This window comes from Diplotaxodon limnothrissa, linkage group LG3, assembly GCF_057381915.1.
Source record: "Diplotaxodon limnothrissa isolate DT_005_m linkage group LG3, D_limnothrissa_male_GT1.1, whole genome shotgun sequence".
NCBI classification, from domain to species: domain Eukaryota; kingdom Metazoa; phylum Chordata; class Actinopteri; order Cichliformes; family Cichlidae; genus Diplotaxodon; species Diplotaxodon limnothrissa.
This window is the reverse complement of record NC_140598.1, coordinates 29878793-29901721: the sequence shown is the minus strand read 5'-3', so window position 1 is coordinate 29901721 and position 22929 is coordinate 29878793. Positions and strand designations below refer to the sequence as shown.

At 43.9% G+C, this 22929-nt stretch overlaps 1 protein-coding gene across 1 annotated transcript in view; it reads right to left on the bottom strand.

Annotated features, from left to right (window-relative positions):
• LOC146635295 (uncharacterized) overlaps positions 1 to 18761 on the bottom strand; it is a 31755-nt gene extending 12994 nt beyond the window's left edge. Inside the window, exons 1-2 of the mRNA XM_085350080.1 lie at positions 18708 to 18761; positions 18446 to 18613 (exon numbers count right to left, since the gene is read on the bottom strand). Coding sequence (XP_085206206.1) covers positions 18446 to 18613; positions 18708 to 18761 — 222 coding nt within the window. The remainder of the gene's footprint in view (positions 1 to 18445; positions 18614 to 18707) is intronic.
• Positions 18762 to 22929: the final 4168 nt, after the last annotated feature.

Genomic DNA, 22929 nt, shown 5'->3' with positions numbered 1-22929 from the left:
TTATGATTATGGTGAGTTAACAAACAGTAGGCGCAATACACACATTCAAATACTGTACTTTAGTTTTAAGTTTTAATAAAGTATTACTATTTTCTGCTTCAAAGCATTACTTTTGAGATTATTATACAGGGAGTGCAGAATTATTAGGCAAATGAGTATTTTGTCCACATCATCCTCTTCATGCATGTTGTCTTACTCCAAGCTGTATAGGCTCGAAAGCCTACTACCAATTAAGCATATTAGGTGATGTGCATCTCTGTAATGAGAAGGGGTGTGGTCTAATGACATCAACACCCTATATCAGGTGTGCATAATTATTAGGCAACTTCCTTTCCTTTGGCAAAATGGGTCAAAAGAAGGACTTGACAGGCTCAGAAAAGTCAAAAATAGTGAGATATCTTGCAGAGGGATGCAGCAGTCTCAAAATTGCAAAGCTTCTGAAGCGTGATCATCGAACAATCAATCGTTTCATTCAAAATAGTCAACAGGGTCGCAAGAAGCGTGTGGAAAAACCAAGGCGCAAAATAACTGCCCATGAACTGAGAAAAGTCAAGCGTGCAGCTGCCAAGAGGCCACTTGCCACCAGTTTGGCCATATTTCAGAGCTGCAACATCACTGGAGTGCCCAAAAGCACAAGGTGTGCAATACTCAGAGACATGGCCAAGGTAAGAAAGGCTGAAAGACGATCACCACTGAACAAGACACACAAGCTGAAACGTCAAGACTGGGCCGATGTGTTGCTTTTTCTGCAAAACACACAAACCAACCTCTCTGAGGTAATTACTCTAATAAACTGGTTTTCAAGAGTTTCAGATTATTCAATTAACTGGCCAAAATCTACAGTTCTCCCCATTAACTGCTCCTTCCATAATTCTTCCTCTGCCCCACTGCAATCCGGAAATATTAAATATTTAGGTATTAATGTCTCTCCTAAGCTTTCAGACTTAACTAAATTAAACCACATCCCACTTCTAAAGAAAGTAGAAGGCGATCTGACTAGATGGAAATCTTTACCCATATCACTCATGGGAAGGGTCGCCACTATAAAAATGATGATCTTGCCAAAAATAAATTACTTATTTTTGATGATCCCTAACAAACCATCACAAGATTGGTTCAGATCTCTGGACTCATATATTTCTAAATTCCTTTGGAAAGATAAACCCCCGCGTATCAGCTTAAAAACGCTACAAAGAACCAAGGATAGAGGAGGAATTAGATCTGCCTAATTTTTACCAATACTTCTTAGCCAACAGGCTTCAGTTCATCTCAGAATGGTTAAAACATACCTTCTTAGTTGAGCCCTGGCTAGATGTTGAACAGGCACTGTGCAAGGATCTAGAGATTTCAGACCTACCATTTATTAGCTCAAACATCAAAAGACATGAATGCTTTAAAAGTATCAACATCAGCTTTTCTCTGACAGCATGGTGGGAGTTTCTAAAAATAACGGAGTCTTCATTAATCCCATGCAAACGTGCACCTATCTGGAATAACCCTGACATATTACAAAACAATAATATGATTAATTTCCCAGAATGGAGTTGTAAAGGAATTAAATACTTAGAACATGTATTAGAGGGAACAGAATTTATTCCATTTGACAGACTAGTTGCACAATATGGGATCAACAAGACGAGATTTTTAGAATATCAACAAATTAAATCCATAATAAAAAAGAAATTTAACCTCAGTCAAGTTGAATTACAAACACCACTAAGTGCGGCACATTTTCTTACTCTTAAATCCCCCAAATTATTATATAAAATATACAGAACACTTTCTAAATTAGATGAATCAATATCCCTTCCTATTGCAAAGTGGGAAGCAGATTTATCAGTCAGTTTAGACCAAAACTTCTGGTCTCAGGTATGCTTAAAAACCTTTAAATTGATTAAAAACCCCAGTCTGCAATTAATACAATACAAAATACTACATAGAGTGCACTATACAGGTCATCGGATGTTCAAGATGGGCTTTACATCTTCCAACAACTGCTCACACTGTCAAGGCAATACACCAGACAATTACATCCACGCTCTTTGGTTCTGTCCACCAGTGCAGAAGTTTTGGCGTGAGATATGTGAAGACTTATCAAAGTGTCTGAAATGTAACATTCCAACTTCTCCCTTAGTGTGTTTGTTGGGCAGCTTAGATAATGTCACTTCAGAAAAGAATATAGCCCATATGGTTTTCACTGCCCTATGCATAGCCAAGAAAACAGTCCTCATGAACTGGAAAAATAAAAATAATCTTAATTCTAACCAATATAGAAATTATCTATTAGATTACATTAGTCTTGATACAGCCTCTGCCACCACATCAGATCAATTGCTCTGGGCTCCTTTTATCAGCTCCATCACCTAGTGGGGGTGGGGGGTCATAGTTTGGTCCCGCCTTCATTGTTGTGATTGGTGTGGGGGTAGGGACAGGCTTAGGGCGTCGGGGGGTTCCCCGGAGGCATCTTCCTTGGGGGGCTCAACCCGGGGTAGCGGTCATGTCCGGTTGGGAGCTCTGTTGGCTCTCAGGTGACTGTTTCCTCGCGGCTGCGTGCAGCGGGGCTAGGGGAGGGTCTGTGCTGACGGACGTGGGTTACTGACCTGGTAGCCTGGCTGCCCCTGAGTGGGTCCGGGATGGGCGTGAGGTTCTGGGGGCGCTCCGTCTCTGGGCTGGGGCCCGGGCCGGGCCTCGGGGGCTTGGGTCCTGGTTGGTGTGTTGCCGGGGTTGTGGGCGGGTGGGTGCATGGGGGCCCAGCCCTGGAGCAGGGTGCCGCCGGTGTGTCGAGCCACCTGGGGGCTCTTCAACTGGTGGGGGGGATGGTCACATCTTGCAGGAGCTTTCCTCTCTTCAGGGACTCTCTCTGCAGGAAGGGGAGATACAGGAGAGGTGGAGGAGGATCTCAGCCTGGGCGTCTATCGTCTCATGTAATCTGGAAGATGAGTGGATGGTGGGGTGGGTGCAGTTTTCTCTGTGGTGGGGTTGGGTGAACTGTCCCGGGCTCTGTGGGGCCGGGAGGCGCTGCTGCACTGGGCCCCGGTCTGGATGGGCCTGGGCCCCCTTTCCCTGGCGGGTCGCGGAGTGTGGGAGTGCCTACTGGGGTCAGCGGGGGAGCTGGCCCCAGGGAGGGGTTACCTGCCCCTCCCTTCCTTCCCTCCCCATCTCCAGCTGCCTCCCTCTTCCCGCTCCACCACAACCACCCACACATGTAGGGGCTTGGAGTAGGGGTATGTCACCAGGGTGCAGAGGAGGCTACCCCCCCCCCCCCCCCCCCCTCTGTCCCCTTCCGGCTGCCTCTGCCTCAATTTTATCCCACAACTTAGACATTCACATTATTCACACTCTCATTACACATACATATAGGATCTTGGGGGTGGGCACGATACACGGAGTCCAAGTTACCATCAGGGTGTACACCTCACCCCTGGCGTCGTTGCCCACCTCTCAATTTTAAATACACGTAGACATTGAGGGCTAGCAGGAGGGACCATGCGCTTACCTGCTGCTCCTTGGCAGGTAGCTCCATGCCCTCCTGGGTTTTAATTGCACCTTAGAACACACATGCATCAACACTACAATGAGCGGGTGGAGGGAGGTTTGGAGTCTTCTCTCACCCCCATTCTCTGCGACCTGCTGGAGCGGGGGGGGGGGGGGGGGGGGGGGGCTAGGAGGAGGAGTTGGCCGTCCAACTGCGGTCTGGAGTGTGGGGCCTCCCTGCTGCTGCTGAGTCGGGGCGGTCTGCCTCTCCCCACCGCAGGGAAAAGGGTAACACCACCTGGGTCTGAATCAGAATCAGAATCAGAATGGGTTTATTGCCAGATGTTGAGGTTTACAACATTAGGAAATTGCTGCGGTGCTTCAGTGCAAACAATAAGAATTAAAGTGCTATGTAGAAAGAAAGATATGTGCATGAGATATACATGAGATATATACATGAGAATAAGAATTATGAGTGCTACGTAGAAAGATATATACATGAGTGCAGGTGGTGATCAGTGCCAGACATGAAATGATGCAGTGACACAGCGTAGGGTCATGTGTTAGTGGCGGGGACAATCATGTGGTTATTGTTCATGTGTCCAACAGCAGAGGGGAAGAAACTGTTCTTATGGCGAGAGGTTCTGGTGCGAATGGACCGGAGCCTCCTGCCTGAGGGGAGCAGGTCAAACAGACTGTGTCCAGGGTGAGAAGGGTCAGCTGAGATCCGGGCTGCACGCCGCAGTGTCCTGGAGGTGTACAGGTCCTGCAGAGATGGGAGTCTGCAGCCAATCACCTTCTCAGCAGAGCGCACAACACGCTGCAGTCTCTGTTTGTCCCTGATAGTGGCTCCAGCGTACCGTCTGGGTGCAGTTCCCCCCTCCAGGGGCAAGGGTACCTAGACCCGGTTTGTAGAGTACGCTTGGGGAGTGTGATCGTGTGTACAGCGTCTCTTTATGTCTGTCTCCACGTTGGTTGAGTGTGGAGTGAGTGCATATGAGAGCATGAGGGGGGAATGGATGTTTGTGTCTGTGTGTGCCTGTATGTCTGTGTCTATATGTCAGGTTGGGTATCAGACACCACCTCTCTGGGGACACCTCAGGCCCTCCAAGGTTTGGAGGCCTATCTCCACCCACCACCACTTCCCCTGCCAGTGGCGGACTCCCTCAGGTGTCGGTGCGTTGGTGGTTCTTTGTGTCTGGGGGTGGGCGTCCAGGTACACACCGGCTCACTCCTTGGCGGCCGCTTATCGGGGCCTGGAACCTGGGGCTCGCTCGGACCACTTCGGAGGTGGGGTGCCCCCGGCCTCTCGGCCTGGGGCTCAGTCACTCAGGCACAGCTGGCTGCCGGCGGAGCTCACGGGCGCGTCACTGCAACTCCCCCTGGCTTCTGCTCCGTGGCTGCTGAGTGAACCCTCATCTGGGACTCTCCTCAGCTCTTACTGGGACAGTGGCGCGGCTGCCCCTCTGTTGGTCTTCCATGGTCTCTTGTGTTCTGGGGGCCTCTGGATGTCTGGAGTTTTGATCTCCTCCATACCTGCTTCATACCCTGGAGGACGGGGCTGTGGCCCCCCCACACTCCCTAGCAGATCGTTACATGGAGAAACCTTTGGAATACAAGCACGCTGATCCACACAGGTATGCACACGGGTGTTCACTGCTCGTAGACTTAACTTACACCTTTCTTGGCTACTACTTCGAAGCACATCTGTCCTGCGTGCTGCACAACAACATTGAATATTTAGTATTTACTGCTGTTTACACTTAGCTAGATTAATGCGATGGTGTTGTGTTTAGTATGTTGCTTTGTTTTTTTTGGTTTTTTTTGCTTGTTTTCTATTCTTCTCTCAACAGGTGATCCAGGAGATCTTTATTTTTTTTCTCCCCCCCTTTCTCACTGTCCCTCTCCCCTTCTGTTTTTCCTTTCCTTCCTCTTTCTTTCTCCCTTTCCTATCCCTCACTCATGTCTGTCCCGTCTGTAACATCTGAAAATAAAATATAATAAATAATAAAAACAAAGATCGACCAAATGGACCAATACGGCAATGCCACGATGATCCATTTGGCAAAGTAAATCCATTGGGTATCCTTGTTGGTCTTCAGACAACAATTCTGATGGCTAAAGAACCAAATGGGACAGGCAAAAAAAAAAAAAAAAAAAAAAAAGAAACGTCAAGACTGGGCCAAGAAATATCTCAAGACTGGTTTTTCTAAGGTTTTATGGACTGATGAAATGAGAGTGAGTCTTGATGGGCCAGATGGATGGGCCCGTGGCTGGATTGGTAAAGGGCAGAGAGCTCCAGTCCGACTCAGATGCCAGCAAGGTGGAGGTGGAGTACTGGTTTGGGCTGGTATCATCAAAGATGAGCTTGTGGGGCCTTTTCGGGTTGAGGATGGAGTCAAGCTCAACTCCCAGTCCTACTGCCAGTTTCTGGAAGACATCTTCTTCAAGCAGTGGTACAGGAAGAAGTCTGCATCCTTCAAGAAAAACATGATTTCCATGCAGGACAATGCTCCATCACACGCGTCCAAGTACTCCACAGCGTGGCTGGCAAGAAAGGGTATAAAAGAAGAAAAACTAATGACATGGCCTCCTCGTTCACCTGATCTGAACCCCATTGAGAACCTGTGGTCCATCATCAAATGTGAGATTTACAAGGAGGGAAAACAGTACACCTCTCTGAACAGTGTCTGGGAGGCTGTGGTTGCTGCTGCACGCAATGTTGATGGTGAACAGATCAAAACACTGACAGAATCCATGGATGGCAGGCTTTTGAGTGTCCTTGCAAAGAAAGGTGGCTATATTGGTCGCTGATTTGTTTTTGTTTTGTTTTTGAATGTCAGAAATGTATATTTGTGAATGTGGAGATGTTATATTGGTTTCACTGGTAAAAATAAATAATTGAAATGGGTATATATTTGTTTTTTGTTAAGTTGCCTAATAATTATGCACAGTAATAGTCACCTGCACACACAGATATCCCCCTAAAATAGCTAAAACTAAAAACAAACTAAAAACTACTTCCAAAAACATTCAGCTTTGATATTAACGAGTTTTTTGGGTTCATTGAGAACATGGTTGTTGTTCAATAATAAAATTATTCCTCAAAAATACAACTTGCCTAATAATTCTGCACTCCCTGTACATATTAGAAAATATAGCATAATGATAATACTAGTTATTGTAAACTTTATAAACCACACAGCAGTATGTAAAGTCAAATTATAAAATACAAGTAAATAACAATTGCACAACAGAATGTCAGTGTAATGAACACACTTATGTGTTCATTACCGACGCATTTACTAAGTTTTGACAAAGCACACTGCTTAGGTAAATGATCTGAGTACTTGTTTATCACTGAGCAATTTGTTAATATGTGTTTCGAGCCAAATAAATGACAGGGAGAGAGAGAGAGAGTCACGTTAGAACACGTCGTACTATGGCAACCTCCTGAAAGCCTTGAACTTACAAAGTTCAAGGCCCGAAAGTTCAGCGGGCCTTGAACTTTGTGAGGGACAAAACTCTTTCTCACGGTGACAGCGAAGCGGTTAACAGTCTTGAGTACCTGCTGGTCTTTGAAGCTCTGGATTCTGGGACTGTTGGAAAAGGTAAAACATTTTCATTAAAACCTTTTTACTGTTTTGTTTTTGTTACTCGTCACTATAGCTTGCTGTTAATGCTGTGCTAACAATAGCGGTTAGCTATGTTAGACGTTAACGCAATTTGGTATCCGGTATACAGAACTGTTTTCCTAACAAAACCACTGTTATAATTAAGTGAAGGTGCTCCCAACTATTTTGAACCTTTGGCTTCTAAAATATGTGGTTCTATTGCGTGCTGCGTACATAACGTAATGTCAGCTAGACCAATATTAAAATTTATAATATTGTTAAAGTCACTAAAATGGTGCCTGAAGCCTGTTTGACATGAGCTCTGTGTCTGCTCTAGAAACTCTGAAATTCAGTAGAGCTGAGCCTTACATTAAATACTGACATGAACCTGTACTTTGCATTCTGTAAGAGCTGTATAAAGCTCTTACTGTATAAAGCTCTCACTGTAAAGCTCTATATACAGCTATGCATAAGTGTTTTGAATGAATAGAAATGTGACACATGAGAAGGTGTGTCTTTGACTGTTCCTGTATAACTTATTTTCAGACTAGTTGACAAGTTGTGCTCCGGTCATTTGATGTTACCAAGATAATGTCCTTTTGTAATATAGTTAAATTTTCTTTGTACATTTCAAATTCAAATTCAAATTCAAATTCAAATTTTATTTGTCACACACACACACAACCATACACAGTATGACATGGGGGTGAAATGCTTGTAGCTGTACAATGCCCGACCATTAAATCACAGAAGAAAAGTTTTACAATATTTACAATTTACTACAAAAATTTACAAATTAACTTGGGAATTTACAGTAAAGAATGTGCAAATAGCAGAAGAGATTATAAAGATAAGGATTATAAATTATAGGAATTATAGGATTATAGGAAATGTGTGGTGGTGTGTGTGGTGACGTGTGTGAGAGTCCAGTCTTATAGTGACGTGTGTGGGAGAGTCCAGTCCTACACCTGGTTCAGGGCCCGAATAGCCTGGGGGAAGAAGCTCCTCCTCATTCTCTCTGTTTTGGCCTTAAGGGAGCGGAAGCGCTTCCCAGACCTCAACAGTGAGAAGAGTCCATTGTTGGGATGGGAGAGGTCCATCATAATCTTCCTAGCTTTGGACTTGCACCGCTTGGTGTAGATGGACAGCAGGTCAGGGAGCTCTGATTGAATGATGCGTTCTGCCGAGCGCACCACCCTTTGCAGATCTCGTCTGTCCTGCTTGGTGCTGTTCCCAAACCAGGTGCAGATGTTTGCCGTCAGGACGCTCTCGATGGTGCAGAAGTAGAAGTTCTTGAGCACCTTCAGTGGCAGATGGAAGTCTCTAAGTCTTCTGAGGAAGAAGAGACGCTGACGGGCTTTTTTAACCAGGGTCTTGATGTGGCAGGACCATGACAGGTCCTGAGTGATGTGGACACCCAGGTATCGGAAACTGTCCACTCTCTCCACTGGCGTGCCACTGATGATGAGGGGTTTGTAATTCCTCGCCTGCTTTGTAGTGAAGTCCACGATCAGCTCCTTAGTCTTGCTGATGTTTAGGAGGAGGTTATTCTCCTGGCACCAGGTCTCCAGGTTCCTAATCTCCTCCAGGTAGGCCGTCTCGATGTTGTCGGAGATCAGGCCCACAACAGCAGTGTCGTCAGCAAACTTGACAATGGAGGTGGTGTCGGATGTGGCTACACAGTCATAAGTGTACAGTGAGTACAGCAGGGGGCTTAAAACACAGCCCTGAGGCACTCCAGTGCTGAGTGAGATGGAGGGGGAGACTTGTTTTCCCACCCTCACTGATTGGGGTCTGTCTGTGAGGAAGTTGAGGATCCACTGACACAGTGATGAGCTGAGTCCTAGATCCGTCAACTTGGTGAAGAGCTTAGAGGGAATTATTGTGTTGAATGCTGAACTGTAGTCCACGAACAACATCCTAACATAATTCCCTCTGCCAGTGTCCAGGTGACTCAGGGATGTGTGGAGCAGGTGAGATATGGCATCGTCTGTGGAACGATTAGTCCGGTAAGCAAACTGAAGTGAGTCGATGGTGGCAGGAAGTGAAGAAGTGATGTGATCTCTCATCAGTCTTTCAAAACACTTCATCACAATTGAAGTCAGTGCTACTGGACGGTAGTCATTGTGGCAAGCGGGCTGTTGTTTATTTGGAACAGGGACAATAATGGACTGTTTGAAGCACGTGGGAACCACTGCTTGGGCCAGGGAGAGGTTGAAGATCTCCGTGAACACCGGTGCTAGTTGATCAGCGCAGGCTCTAAGGACCCGGCCAGGGATTGCATCTGGTCCTGCTGCCTTCCTGGTGTTCACCCTCCTGAAGGTGTTCCTCACGGCATGCTCTGTGATGACGAATGCATTTTCTTCACTGGTGCACTCCGAGCACGCGCAGCCATTTGTTGTTTTAATTGCTACGGCGTCGAAGCGAGCATAAAACGTGTTCAGCTCATCAGCCAGTGAAGCATCGGCATTCATCATTGAAGAAGCTGGTCGTTTATAGTCCGTTATAGTCCGCAGTCCTTTCCACAGGCTCCTAGAGTCGCACTGTCGTAGCTGTGACTCTAGTTTTTCCCCGTAGCTCCGCTTTGCCTTTCGGACCGCGCTGCGCACGTTGTAGGACGCAGCCTTGTATAGGTCCATATTACCGGAGACAAGCCCTTCATTGTAGGCAGCGGTGCGTGATCTCAGAGTGTCGCGGATGTTTTTATCCACCCACGGCTTCTGGTTGGGAAATGTTCGGATGATAGTTCTTTCTGCTGTGTCGTCCGCTAGTTTCCCGATAAATCCCACAACCGCTTCCGTAAACATGTTGATGTCATCAGAGCTGCGCTGAAACATGTCCCAGTCTGCGTCATCCAGTGCGTCATCCAGTGCGTCCTGCAGCGCGGCCACCGATTGGTCCGTCCAGCAAGCGACCTCCCTCCTGATTGGTGGTTGCTGCTTTAGCCTTTGTTTGTAAGCAGGCATGAGGAAGATGGCGGAATGGTCCGATTTTCCAAATGCCGGCAGGGGCTTAGCCTTGTAACAGTTCTTGAACGGGGTATAGCAGTGGTCTAATGTCCTCGTGCCCCAGGTGGGGCAGTTGATGTGCTGGTGAAGGTTGTGAAATGTCCGTTTGAGATTCACTCTGTTAAAATCTCCCATAACAATGAGTGCGGCATCTTGGTGAAGTGTTTGTTGATGTGTGAGAGCCTCATGTAGCTCACATAAGGCAGTGTCCGAGTCCGCGTGAGGGGGAATATGAACAGTGCAGGCAATGACCGCAGTGAATTCCCGAGGGAGATAGAAAGGGCGACACTTAACGATCAAAAGCTCCAGATTGGGCGAGCAAGAGCGTGTGAGTGGGGAGATGTTTGTGCTGTCGCACCATCTGTTGTTCACCATCAAACATACTCCACCACCTCTTTTCTTCCCCGACTCCATTGTCCTGTCCATGCGGTAAACCGAAAAGAACCCCGTCGGCTGCACGGTGTGGTCTGGTATCGCTGGGTTCAGCCAAGTCTCAGTGAAGCAGAGGAGGTTGCAGTCCTGAATGTCTCTCTGGAACTTGATTCTGGCTCTGAGGTCATCAAGCTTGTTCTCGATGGATTGAACATTGGCTAGCAGGATACTGGGCATGGGAGCGCGGTGTGTGCGAGCCCATAGCCTGTTCCTGATGCCGGCTCTTTTACCTCGAGGCCGTCGCTTAGGGTCGCGTCCTTTGTTCTCTCTCAGGATCTCATTTGGCCAGGTTGGGTCCGGAGTTAAACATGGTGAAATGTTCGTGTATTGTAGACCAATAGAAACCAAAGTGTCTCTACTGTAGCGGATTTGTGTGTTTTGCATGATGCCCATGCAAGATTATCGCAGATATAGCAAAAAGTGACGAAAAACTGCAAAAAGTGGAGAAGTTAGGGCAGAGCATCCAGCACGGCAGCAGCCATCATACCATCATACATACAAGCTAACAAGAGGTCATTATACTTGTAGGAGCCATAATTAAATGTATTGAATTTTTTGATAATCACTGGGTTTTATTTGTTTGGTTACTATGGTGGTGTGTAATGGGAGTCACGTGGGTGCTAGCGGTGACATTAAGAGGGCGTGGTCAGTCTGTCATTCACTGGTTATGATTTTGACAGAGAGGAGGGCTGGGTAGCCGTAGTTTTTGTTGACCGCTGCACAACATGTTTCGCCTTGTTACATTAGAGCCTGTGACGTTGTAAGAGCCCAAATCGTGAGATGATCACATTACTCTGTAAACTCTCAAAGCACTTTAATAAACAAGCAAACAATTCCACCTCTTGCATTATCGCGTAAAGTTGACAGCACGTCAGGCAAATAGGCAGGCTCCATCCCCGGCCTCTAGCCACTGTGGTAGTCGCTACAATACTAACAAGAGGTATCAACGCTGGGCCAAAGTTCAGCACGTGGTTAAAGTTTGTAATCCAGTCAGGGTGTAAATATCACTCAGCAGCCAGTCGTAGAGCTGAAGCAGGTAGCATCAACACATAAATCTACCCGGCTTAAATCACAAGAGCACCTCTGACCGAAAAGCTGATTTTTCTAGTTTGCACAAATTAATTCAGATTCACACTAATTCTGTTCACAGCTCCAACAGAATGAGGAAGAGGAGGGGGAGAAACACAATTAGATTGAATTACAATTGGATGGAAGTCGAGGACAAGGAGGAGGAAGCAGCAGGAGCATCTTTAGGGATCTCTATGATGTCATTGAGGTTGGTTTCATTAATATGGTCCTCTCACAAAGAAAGATGACTTGTTTTAGTTCACCTACTTCCTGTATTAAATAGTGATGTGCAAAAACGTTGTGGAAAACCACAGAGCAGGCACGTATAGGGCATCTGAAGGTAAATGAACATCAAATCTCTCAGACTAAAATCTGTATTATACTTTTAGTCTTAAGAATATATGTTGTATATTTATCACTAGGGATGGGTATTGATAAGATTTTCACGATTCCGATTCCATTTTCGATTCTGTTTAACGATTCGATTCTTTATCGATTCTTTTTTTTAAAAAAGGAGAACACTAAGGTCGATTAGCTTAGAACTTTGTTTTATATCTTCTCTTTGAACAAAATAGAAATTTAGGAGTAACATGGCCTTACAAACCCAACAGTGAGATCTTAAGAGATCCAGCCTACGGCTCTTCAATGGGATGTCACAGGGTCCCCAGGAAAAAAGAGTTGTAAATGTAAAATAATAAAATAAATATTCTTCTGTAGCAATAACAAAGTATAACGTAAATTATTCTATAGCAATTACACAAGAATATCCAGTAATGTCCCTGCATACAATTAAACACATTCACTTACCAAAAATCGGGGCATCTGCTGTGGCAAATGGGTTCAAGCCTTTTACCACAAACTTAGTCACTGCTCGGTGACGTTCGTCTATCCTGGCCTGAAAGGAGACGCTACCGGTAGACTGCAGCGAGAACTGCCAGCATCTGAGCCAGACTCTGTCTGTCTCTCTCATCATGGTCACCTAAATGCACAGTAATGGCAGGTTTTGTAATAAGGCAGATCGCGCTAACATAATATGCACTGTTAGTTGATTATTTACCTGCCGCATTAACGGGAGAGGACGTGCAAACGTTACCGCTGCTGCTGGGTTGAGATTCACGAGTCCGGAGCGGAATTAAAAACATGACATTCATTTAAGGTCATCACGTGTTTTGTGAGCAAATGCTTTTGCATATTCGTAGTGTTTCCTCCATTAAATGAAATATCTACTTTGCAAGTATTGCAAGTTGCCCTGTTGTCATCCATTCTCGTAAAGTATGACCAAACTTCTGTCGCGCTCAAACTTTTTGTTTCTCGTCCTAAAGTGGGCGGTATGTGAGAACCTGTTTTACACACCCTATTGTGAAATAGGGTGTGTAAAACAGGTTCTCACATCTATACAAACAATAATCCCCTCACCTACATGATGAGCACTGCAAAGCTGAATGCGGTGGGCCACCGCTGGGTGGGCGAACTGGGAGTTTTCAGGTTCAATGTCAAATACAGGCCACGGAAAGTGAATATAGACGCAGATACATTCTCCCGGTACCCACTCAACAGACACCCATCTCACAAAGTATACTGAAGAGCTCACGGAAGAGGCTGTCCATGCTACGTGGGAGGGCTGTGAGTCAGCAAAGACAGAGGATGTTGCATATATCGCTGCCCTGAGGTTAACATGCCAGGAGCAACCTGTGAACGAGTCAACATTTGCAGTATGTCACTGTCATGTAGTGAAATCTCAAAGGGAGGGCCCTGCTATCAGCGAACTGATCAAACTGAAAGAAACAAAAGCAGTAATAACAAATGACGACAGATGGAGAGCCAGTGGCCCTGTAAGGAAGCTGATGCACGAGTGAGAAAAGCTCAATATGGAAAACCAGCTACTGTATCACACAGCTGAACAGCGGAGGTAGCTTGTGCTCCCAGCACAATATCACCCCATAGTGCTGAAACATCTCCATCATGACCTGGGTCATATTGGGGCAGAGAAGGACATTCACTTGGCACGGGACTGTTTTTACTGGCCTTTTATGAAGAGGGACATTGAGGCATATGTGACCAGAAAATGCCCCTGCATTAAGCAAAAGAAACCAGTCAAGCACATCAGAGCCCCAATTGGATCCATTTCCGCGCCGCTTGAACTGGTGTTTGTGGACTATGTACACTTGGAAGCCAGTAGGGGAGGCTATAAGTACATCTTAGTAGTCATTGATCAATTCACCAGGTTTGCTCAGGCATACCCCACGAAAAACAAGTCGGGAAGGATGGCGGCGAAAAAGATATTCAATAACTTCATCCCCCAGTATGGGTCTCCTAGACGGCTACACCATGACCAGGGCAGAGAATTTGAAAATGGCTTGTTTATGGCCCTACAACGCCTGGCTGGGGTTGCTCACTTGAGGACGACACCATATTACCCACAGGGCAACCCAGCTGAGCGATTTACAGGACACTGCTCCAAATGCTAAGGACACTGGAGGAGAGGGCGAAGAGCAACTGGAAGGAGCACCTACCCCAGATAGTGCATGCTTACAACTGTACCAGGCATGAGGCGACAGGCTTTTCACCCCACTACCTCATGTTTGGTCGACAACCCCACCTCCCAGTAGGCCTAATCTTTGGCCTTTTAACCAGAGACCAATTAGAAACACCTCATAGTTATGCCAAAAAGTGGGCTTTGCGGATGAAGGAGGCTTACCGTATTGCAGCTGAGAACAGCCAGCACTCCAGTGCAAGGGGTAATAAATATTATGATCATCACATACAGAACACAGTCACTCTCCAGGCTGGTGACAGGGTCCTAGTCCTAGTCCTAGTCCTAACATGAGTGAGAGGGGAGGACCAGGAAAATTGAGACCCTACTGGAAGCAAACTGTGTATGTCGTCAAGGAACAAGTGAGTGACAGTCCCATTTACAGAGTATGCGCTGAAGCAGGTGTTGCTTAAAACCGCATACTTCACAGAAACCTAGGTCATTCACTTTGTGAATGACCTACCTGTCGACTTACCTAGCCTGCAGAAGGGGCCAGTGCCATCCAGAGGGGCTCAAAGGAAAAGGAGTGACCCTGCTGTGGGACATGATGGGATGGATATGCCCGAAAGCAGTGACTATGAAAACTCTGACAGTGAAGCACCCAGAGTGCAGTACTGGCTCTCAACATCACACAGAGAATCTGAGACCAATGCATCAGTCCCAGAGAAATCCAGAAGGAGCCCAGAGGGTCCCTGGAAAAAGAATATACACGCCGCAATCAGGAGGTGATATGTCAGAGCGACCCAGAGCACATCTCCTAAAAGAGAAGTTGAACAAGAACAAGGAGAAAACCAAACTGCAGCCTGCCCCATTGCTGATCCAGGACATCTTGATGTGGTGGAGTACCCAGAGACAATGAACGAGGGTGACGAGGCTTGACCGGTGACTCCTCAGGAGGACACAGTGAGGAGATCCACCAGGGGCAGAAAACCCCCTCAGGTTCTCACATAGAAGTCACTGGGCCAGCCATCTTACCGAGCACACGTGTCACTTAACTCCGTGGACTTTGTACAGTGCAGGACCTGCCAGTCTGGGAGATGTCACCCCTCGCTGTGCCACACTACATCCCATACCAACCATTCCCCTGCACCATACACAAACCCATAGCCATACACACACTGACAGAATTACCTTCACTCTGAGATACAAAGACCAAGAACTGTTTCTATGTGAGCAAGTTCAGGTTTTAAGAAGTGTGAATTTTGTGTGCATTTTGTTGAAATGTATGGAGCCATCTTTTTTTGTTTGGGAGCATGTGATCCACACAAATATGTGGTCACAATTGTGAGTAAGGTGGCATGATATATGGAGATTATTATTTATGTTTTATTTGGCTGGTTTATTGGTGTGATTTAAGTCCACAAAGTCATGTAAGTTCTCTGTTGCCAGGAGAGTGCATAACACTTTGGACAGTAGGGGGCAGCAGTGTGCTTTGGGAACTGGTGCATAGCTGCCATAAGCTTGCCATTCTGGCAAGACTGACCAGGCAAACGGCAGCGTGTCTCCTGTGTTCACTTTCTCTCCTGTTTTACAGGTCAGTAATGTGGTCAAAAAAACATAAAGAAATACACAGCTGGACACTGTGATACTTAGACTTTCATGACATAAGACAGGTCTATGATATGTGAGGAATTACATTGTCGCTATGCGAGCTACTTTAGCTCTGTGGAATGTAATAGCTAGACTGTATGCCTGGGTAATGCTAGCAAGCTGTTGCAACTGCGCTCGTCTCCATATAATAATAAGAAGCACCAATCCGGTTGGGTTTACAGTTCCTGATAAACTTGTAGCTTTGTGTTCATGACAAATTTTGTATAACGTGTGTGTAAAGTGTTCTGAGCCGGCTTGAAGCCATGTGTAAACTTGCTGTTTCAGTGTTAGAAGCTAACTGGTCTGAAAAAGACATATAAAGTGAAAGAGCTAATAAGAGTACGTCCAACGAAAATGCTGGCAAGGACAAGAAGTGCGGTAATGTTGAAGGTATAGTTTCCTTTCTATGATAAGACACTACCACGATGATGTGAATTATTTTCTTTATCTCTTTTATGGGAAAAGAGATGTATTTGTCTTTTTTTTTCCATTCATTTCAACCTTTTGTTGTTTTATACCAGTAGTGTGGATTATTATTGAAATGTACTGGTGGAAAACAAGCCATGTGAGGGAACGAACAGTTATGGCGAAATTAAGTTTCAAAAAGAGTGGAGCAGATATGCTTGTGTTGTATGCAGTGTTGGTCAAGTTACTTGAAAAAACGTAATCAGTAACTAATTACAGATTACTTCCCCAAAAAAGTAATCCCGTTACTTTACTGATTACTTATTTTCAAAAGTAATTAATTACTTAGTTACTTTTTAAAAACACGATTTACAACCTGAATAGGTGATAAAGCAATAGATTTTTCACCCCAATTCTACTTTTTCTGCATAATCCATCATACAAAATGTAATCAAACGGAAAAGTCTCTTTTTTCAAATTTGTTTTATTCGTTTTAACCTTTTAACTTTATGCATCAAGAAAAAATTTAATTATATGCAACATTCTCTGACTGGAAGAAATTTGTTTAACATTTAAACTTATTTTCTGCACATTCCAGCACACAATTATTTATTTTTTGTGTTTACACTCAGTCTTTCAAATAGATGCAAGTAAAACACAGCAGAAAATAAATAAAATAAAAACACTAGCGGTCCTGTTGCTCTATTTTCACCTGTAAAGCAGGAGTGGCGTAGGTGGAGGTTGACCCTGGTGCAGGTGTGCCGCAGCGGTCAGTTGAAGAATCCGCGAGTTTCTCTGCGAGTTTCCCATTACGTCGTAGTGCACTCGGTGCTTGCTTGGAAGTTTAGGGTTTTTTTTTCGCTGTAAAAAGAAGTTTTCTTCCCACGCACAACGGACACTAATGTTTTTGTCACTTTTTACGGAATCAAACTCAAAATAAGGTCAGTACTTCCACGCTTTACGCGGCACGCTCATATTCTCTGCCGCACTCAATATATGATCCATTGTTGATCTGCACACAGCTGTTGTCATGAACGTCGCACTCGCTTACGTCACTGTCATGAGACATTCTCACAAAAAATCACGGTTTTAGTAACGCAGTAACGCAGCGTTCCTACGGGAAAGTAATGGTAATCTAATTACCGTTTTTGCAATAGTAATCCCTTACTTTACTCATTACCTGAAAAAAGTAATCAGATTACAGTAACGCATTACAAGTAACGCGTTACTGCCCATCTCTGGTTGTATGAATAAATTCTGCCAAGAATGACCAGGCGAAAGGCAGCGTGTCTCTTGTGTTCACTTTAATCTGGCTGCGTGCCCACCATAGCGGGGCCTGTAACACTTGCATACAGTTTTGTGTGAAGTGGAGGCTATACTGAGTGACTGCCAATTATACCTTCTGATGATGGCAATGATGTAGAAGCTCTTACTCCAAATCAATTGCTCCAATTAAAAGGCAAACCTGTGCTGCCAGGTTTATTCAAAAAGTAGGACCTGTATTTCCAAATGTGATCAAGAAAACCCCAGTATATTGTGGATTTGTTCTGGAAAAGGTGGGTGACAGAATACCTTCCTATGTTGCAGGAACAACAGAAGTGGAACAAGATTCGTAGGAACTTTTCCATTGGTGATGTTGTGTTTGTTGATGATGGAGCTACACATAGAAATTCTTGGACCATTGACGCATCACTGAAACCATGGCAGATGCACATGGATTGGACCATCTTGTTCGAGTCAAGACACGAACAAAAGAGATGGAGAAGGCAATCAACAAAATATGTGTCTTGGTGGAGGCTGTCTAGAGGAAGAAATTAATGTTTGCCTCCAAATGGGCCAAATTCTGGAACCTCTGGCTCTGCATTTACACTGATAACCATTTTTGCTTTATAATGATTTGATGCCTCATTATGCAACATGCACCTTTTTTGAGTGAACACAATCCGAACACATAGACAAGAAAAAGATTTGTAATCATAGAACATTGACCTTTTCCCTATTTTTTGTTAAGAAGACATATATGGACTACTGAAAAACATGACTGATATTGCATTATGCATTGCATTGTGCAATGGAAACTTATGCAGATATTATTCTTCTGTCACAGGAATTAGGGGATTTAATGTTGTGGCCAATTTTTGTTGATTTCTATTCATTATTGTTTTTTCTTTAAAATACTAAGAATATACTTAAGATAGTTTTAAGTCAAAAGAACATATCCAATCACAACTATACCCAAAAATGATTTCTTACTTTAATTTAATATATTTAAGAGTGAAACACAATAATTGTAAATTATTAATTGTAAACTAAATTCTTACCATGTCCAGCACACATGAAAATGGACTCCTCCTGGGTAACTGAGAGGTATAATGCTGAAAGGGCATGGGGAAACGTTGTTCTATCTCATGTCTTCTATCGCCCAAAATATTGTTTGGAGTACAAGGTGGCTTGTTGATGATTCCCAAAAAGAAGATGCAATGAAGAATCTGTTCAACAAAGACAGACTGTTTTCTATGTTGCATAAGAAGTATTTTGTATTCAAAACCACACCACACATTACATCTCTGTCAGATACAGTACCTCATCCACTAACACTGTAGTATCTTCTTTAGTGCTGCTGCTCAAAAACAACATTTCACAGATTATGTGTTCTGCGTTATTTAGGAAAGTGTCTCTTTCTATAAATTCTTGAATAATATTATCCTGAAAAAAATAGAAATTAAATTACACCTTAGAAAATTACACTTTTCACTGACAACAGAAACAGTAATGTAGAAATTCAGTGTGAAGATATACATTTAAAAACAAAATGAAATGGGAAACTGCTGAAAAGCACCTACTCACCATTTTGTAATTTACAGGAAATGAACTCAAAGACTCTTTAGTCAAAGCATTCCTCTCTAACTGTGACCTATACTTGTAGATCAAATTACACAGTCTGGATGAACTCCTCCCTCACAACTCATCTCATACATCAGAATCATCCCACTACTGAACTTAAATAATATAATACAAACTACATTAGAGAGCACCAGAGTTTCAGCACTCCGTCTAAAACTCAGCTGCTTATTACACCGTACGTTTTCTGTTTTTGTCTTTTGTCCGCTGTAGCCCTTTGCCATATCATTTCACTTCGAACATATAATTGATGCTATATTTTCGGACAGTGAAATAAAATTGTGGGTTCTTGTCTAAGAATAGTTGTATGTGTATGTATGTCGATTATCGCTGATTATCGCTCAAGCCACCTATACCTGAAATACAGCCAATCGTATATACTCTGTACTCTAAGAATAATTCTACCATCCTTTTCATAAAACAGCTTGGTGTTAACTTTTTCTATCATCTAAGAGCTGATAGAATAATCATAGTTTCAGCGGGAATAAATATACTCTAAGCTTTTTGTTAGCAGTTACTAGTTTAAAAAAAACAAACAAACACGCACACACACAATGAGTTTCGCTCTTTTTTTTTTTTTTGGTTGTTGTCATCAGGGCAGAGATGACGAAAATGAAAGCTTTGTTTTGTTTTTTAATGTCCAGACTGACTGGCCTGGAATTTAAGTATTTTTGGGGAACCAACCTAATGTTTGGGCTATCCAAACAGATTACATCTAATAAAAGGTAAAAAAGAAAAAAAAAAGGTTGTCTTTACTTGGCTCCAGTAGAAACTGGGAGTGGCTGAGTGGCAATGAAACAAAAAAGAACATATGAGGAAATGTTATTATCCGTGATGACAGCACAGAGTGTAGTTCTCCTGCTCTGGTAAGTATTTGTCTTTGTTTTGTTAAACACTGGTGAACATGGGTTTCATGTGATTATATACTTTCCGGTTTATTCTGGATGATTTGTGTCAAAAATATTAAATAACAGTTATGAAAAACAAGCCAGATAACTAAAAATTCCAGCTTGGTTCGTTCGTTTATACTTAGGATTTTGTTGATTGCTCATCAGTGATGGTGTTATGAAGCTCGTGAATGTGTCGAATCAGCAGAGATGACGTGTTATTATTGAGAGATATCGTGTTAAATGCGAGCCAAATGCTGACATATTTAGCTTTTTTGGTGGCTCCAAATGCGCTTACAGTCTACTTTGTTCGCTCATGATAATAATGGATTGCATTTATATGTGTGTTAGCCCTGCGACAGACTGGCGACCTGTCCAGGGTGTACCCCCCCTCTCGCCCTATGACAGCTGGGATAGGCTCCAGCGCCGCACTCCACTATTCATTCACTCACTGGTGGAGGCAAACTACAGTTGTAGCCACAGCTGCCCTGGGGCAGACTGACAGAAGCGATCGGCCCCTCTGGCCAACACCAGTAGACACTAGGTGAAGTGTCTTGCCCAAGGACACAACGACCGAGACTGTCCGAGCCGGGGCTCGAACCGGCAACCTTCCGGTTACAAGACGAAATGCCAACTCTTTGAGCCACGATTTAGGGCGATCATGTTAACACAAAAAAAAAAAAAAAAAAAAAAAATTCCTAATACAACCTACATAACTAGGCGGTCACGTCATTTCAGAGAAATAAAGCTTTGTTTATCTTTGGTAACGTGATACTCTGAAGACCAATATGGGTTTCATTTAGACAGGCCCCCTTTACTCGACGCACGCATCATCAAATTCAAGTCGCAAATAAAAGTTGACATCTTTGACCACAACTATCGCTTGTGTGGAGTGCAGAGCACAGGTACTATGTCACGAGCTGAAAGCAGGGACTCAAGCGCAGAGCAGGTTGATGTCTCAGAACACGATTTATTTACACACCCGTGCAATAATATATACAGTGACGGGAAATTCAGGGTTCCAGGGGATTAGGGGAAGGCTCTCTCTCTCTCACGCTCGCTCACGTCCTCACACACGTTCGTACCGCGGGGAGGTCACAGGTCCGGGAAGATAAGCTGGAACAGGGAAAGGGAGACATCACTCACAAATCACGAAGGCATAAAGGTGTAAGACCACGGGAGCTGGAAAGGTAGACTAACGTCAGTAGCGCAATCATCCCGCGATGAGAGGATCTGTGACCCAGCCTCAAATAGAAGACGGATAATCAGCTGATCGCCAACAGCTGTGAGAGCCAAGGGCGGGAGCCAGCTGTGAGCTCCGCCCAGGCAGAGAGATAGGGGGAGAAAGAGAAAAAAAACACAAGTGTAGCCTTGTGAGGCCGGCTGGGCAGGCACGGGGACCATGACATACTATGCTTTTCAAATGTTCTCAGAAAATATAATAAAAACTGTAACAATAACTAAAAAGTGTTAAGTGGGAAACTGGCCATGAACATAAAGTTGAAGCCAAGTTTTACATTGGAAAGACCAACTACAGGTTTGAGTGTTACATTGAAATGATGAGAAAGCACTCTATATTAATTCTATTTAAAGTTTTATGACAAAAGTCTTTTTTTAAACAAAATTCTAGACTTCCTTGGTGAAAAGGGGATCTTGATTATTAATGTAGGCTTTTATTTTTTCAAATGGTTTGTTCTTTTTGTTATTTCCACTGAAACTCTCTTTAGAGTTTGTTTTAAGACTTTGTACCAGTGTGTTATAGTCACACTGACAAAAGTATAAACCACAGAAACATAATGAATTTCATTTGATTGGCTGTTTTTTTCACTGCTGTGAGCAAAACGTTAAAAATGAGTTTGTTCTACTGTTGCATTAGTGTGTCAGAGCATCAATAAAGATTTGAAATATTCATTGAAAACTGCCTCTAATTATTCAAGTTTAATTTTGTAGGTGACCAAGAACTAGAATGGCAACAGTGCTCTACAGCAGGTAAGAACCAATTTCCCCACTCTGTTTTCTCACTAGAATTTGTTCTAGAGTCATGCAAATCGTTTTCGCAAAGACAGCAGCTTTGTACACTCAAATTGAAAGCTTTTGAAGATGCATACCAAATTACTGTGTTGTCATACTTAAGGAGGACAAACATAAAATGTCATTACAATGGCATTAAGTTCTTGTACAATGAGGCCTACAGACTGACTCAGGAATTTGATAAAGTGAAGGCTGTTCTCATTATCTCTGTTAACATCATTATGTTTTCTGTCTTCAATGGGGACATAGGCAGTCTAATGTGCCTCATTCCCAACAGTCCAAAAAAAGGAGAGGTACACCACAATCATCTTTGGCTCATTAAAAACAAAATGTCATAATGTGTTGTCCATTTTTCAAACAGCTTTCAAATGTCTGCCTTGTGTTGCAGATGAGGACTCCCCAGCAACTGTTTCACAGTTTAAAGATGTACCTAATGACACGAGTTACTGTTTAAAGAAGCCAGCTCATGCCAAATTGAAGAAAACAGGGGTTGAGGGCACCGTTTACAACAATTATCGTGATGATGTGAACGACTGGGGAAAATTTTACCTTCCAAAGACTGGAACCATGGAAGTGGTTGGCGTGGTGGAGGGCATCTCATGTCTGTGTGAGCAGCTCGTTCTGATGACCTGTGATGGCAAAGAGGTGTATGCCTATGATGAAGAGAAACTTCATCTGGTGGCTTCAAGCATGGAGCAGGTACTTAAAGAGGGAATTGAGTATCCAGCATCCAAGACCAAGACCTACTACAAAGGGGATGCCTTCAAACACATGGTGAGAAGTTACATTTGTTTAATGGGAATAAACAAACTTTCATGGTTGATTATCCTCATTACTGTGTAAACTTTATTTGCTTTCCTTTTTTGTCTGTGTTTAGACCAAGGAGGACTGGGAAAAGGTGTGGAAGAGCCCTGAGGGGAGGAGGTTGGAGGAGGAGCATAAAAAACGTGTGGCAGCAAGAAAGCCCAGATTACTGGACTACATGA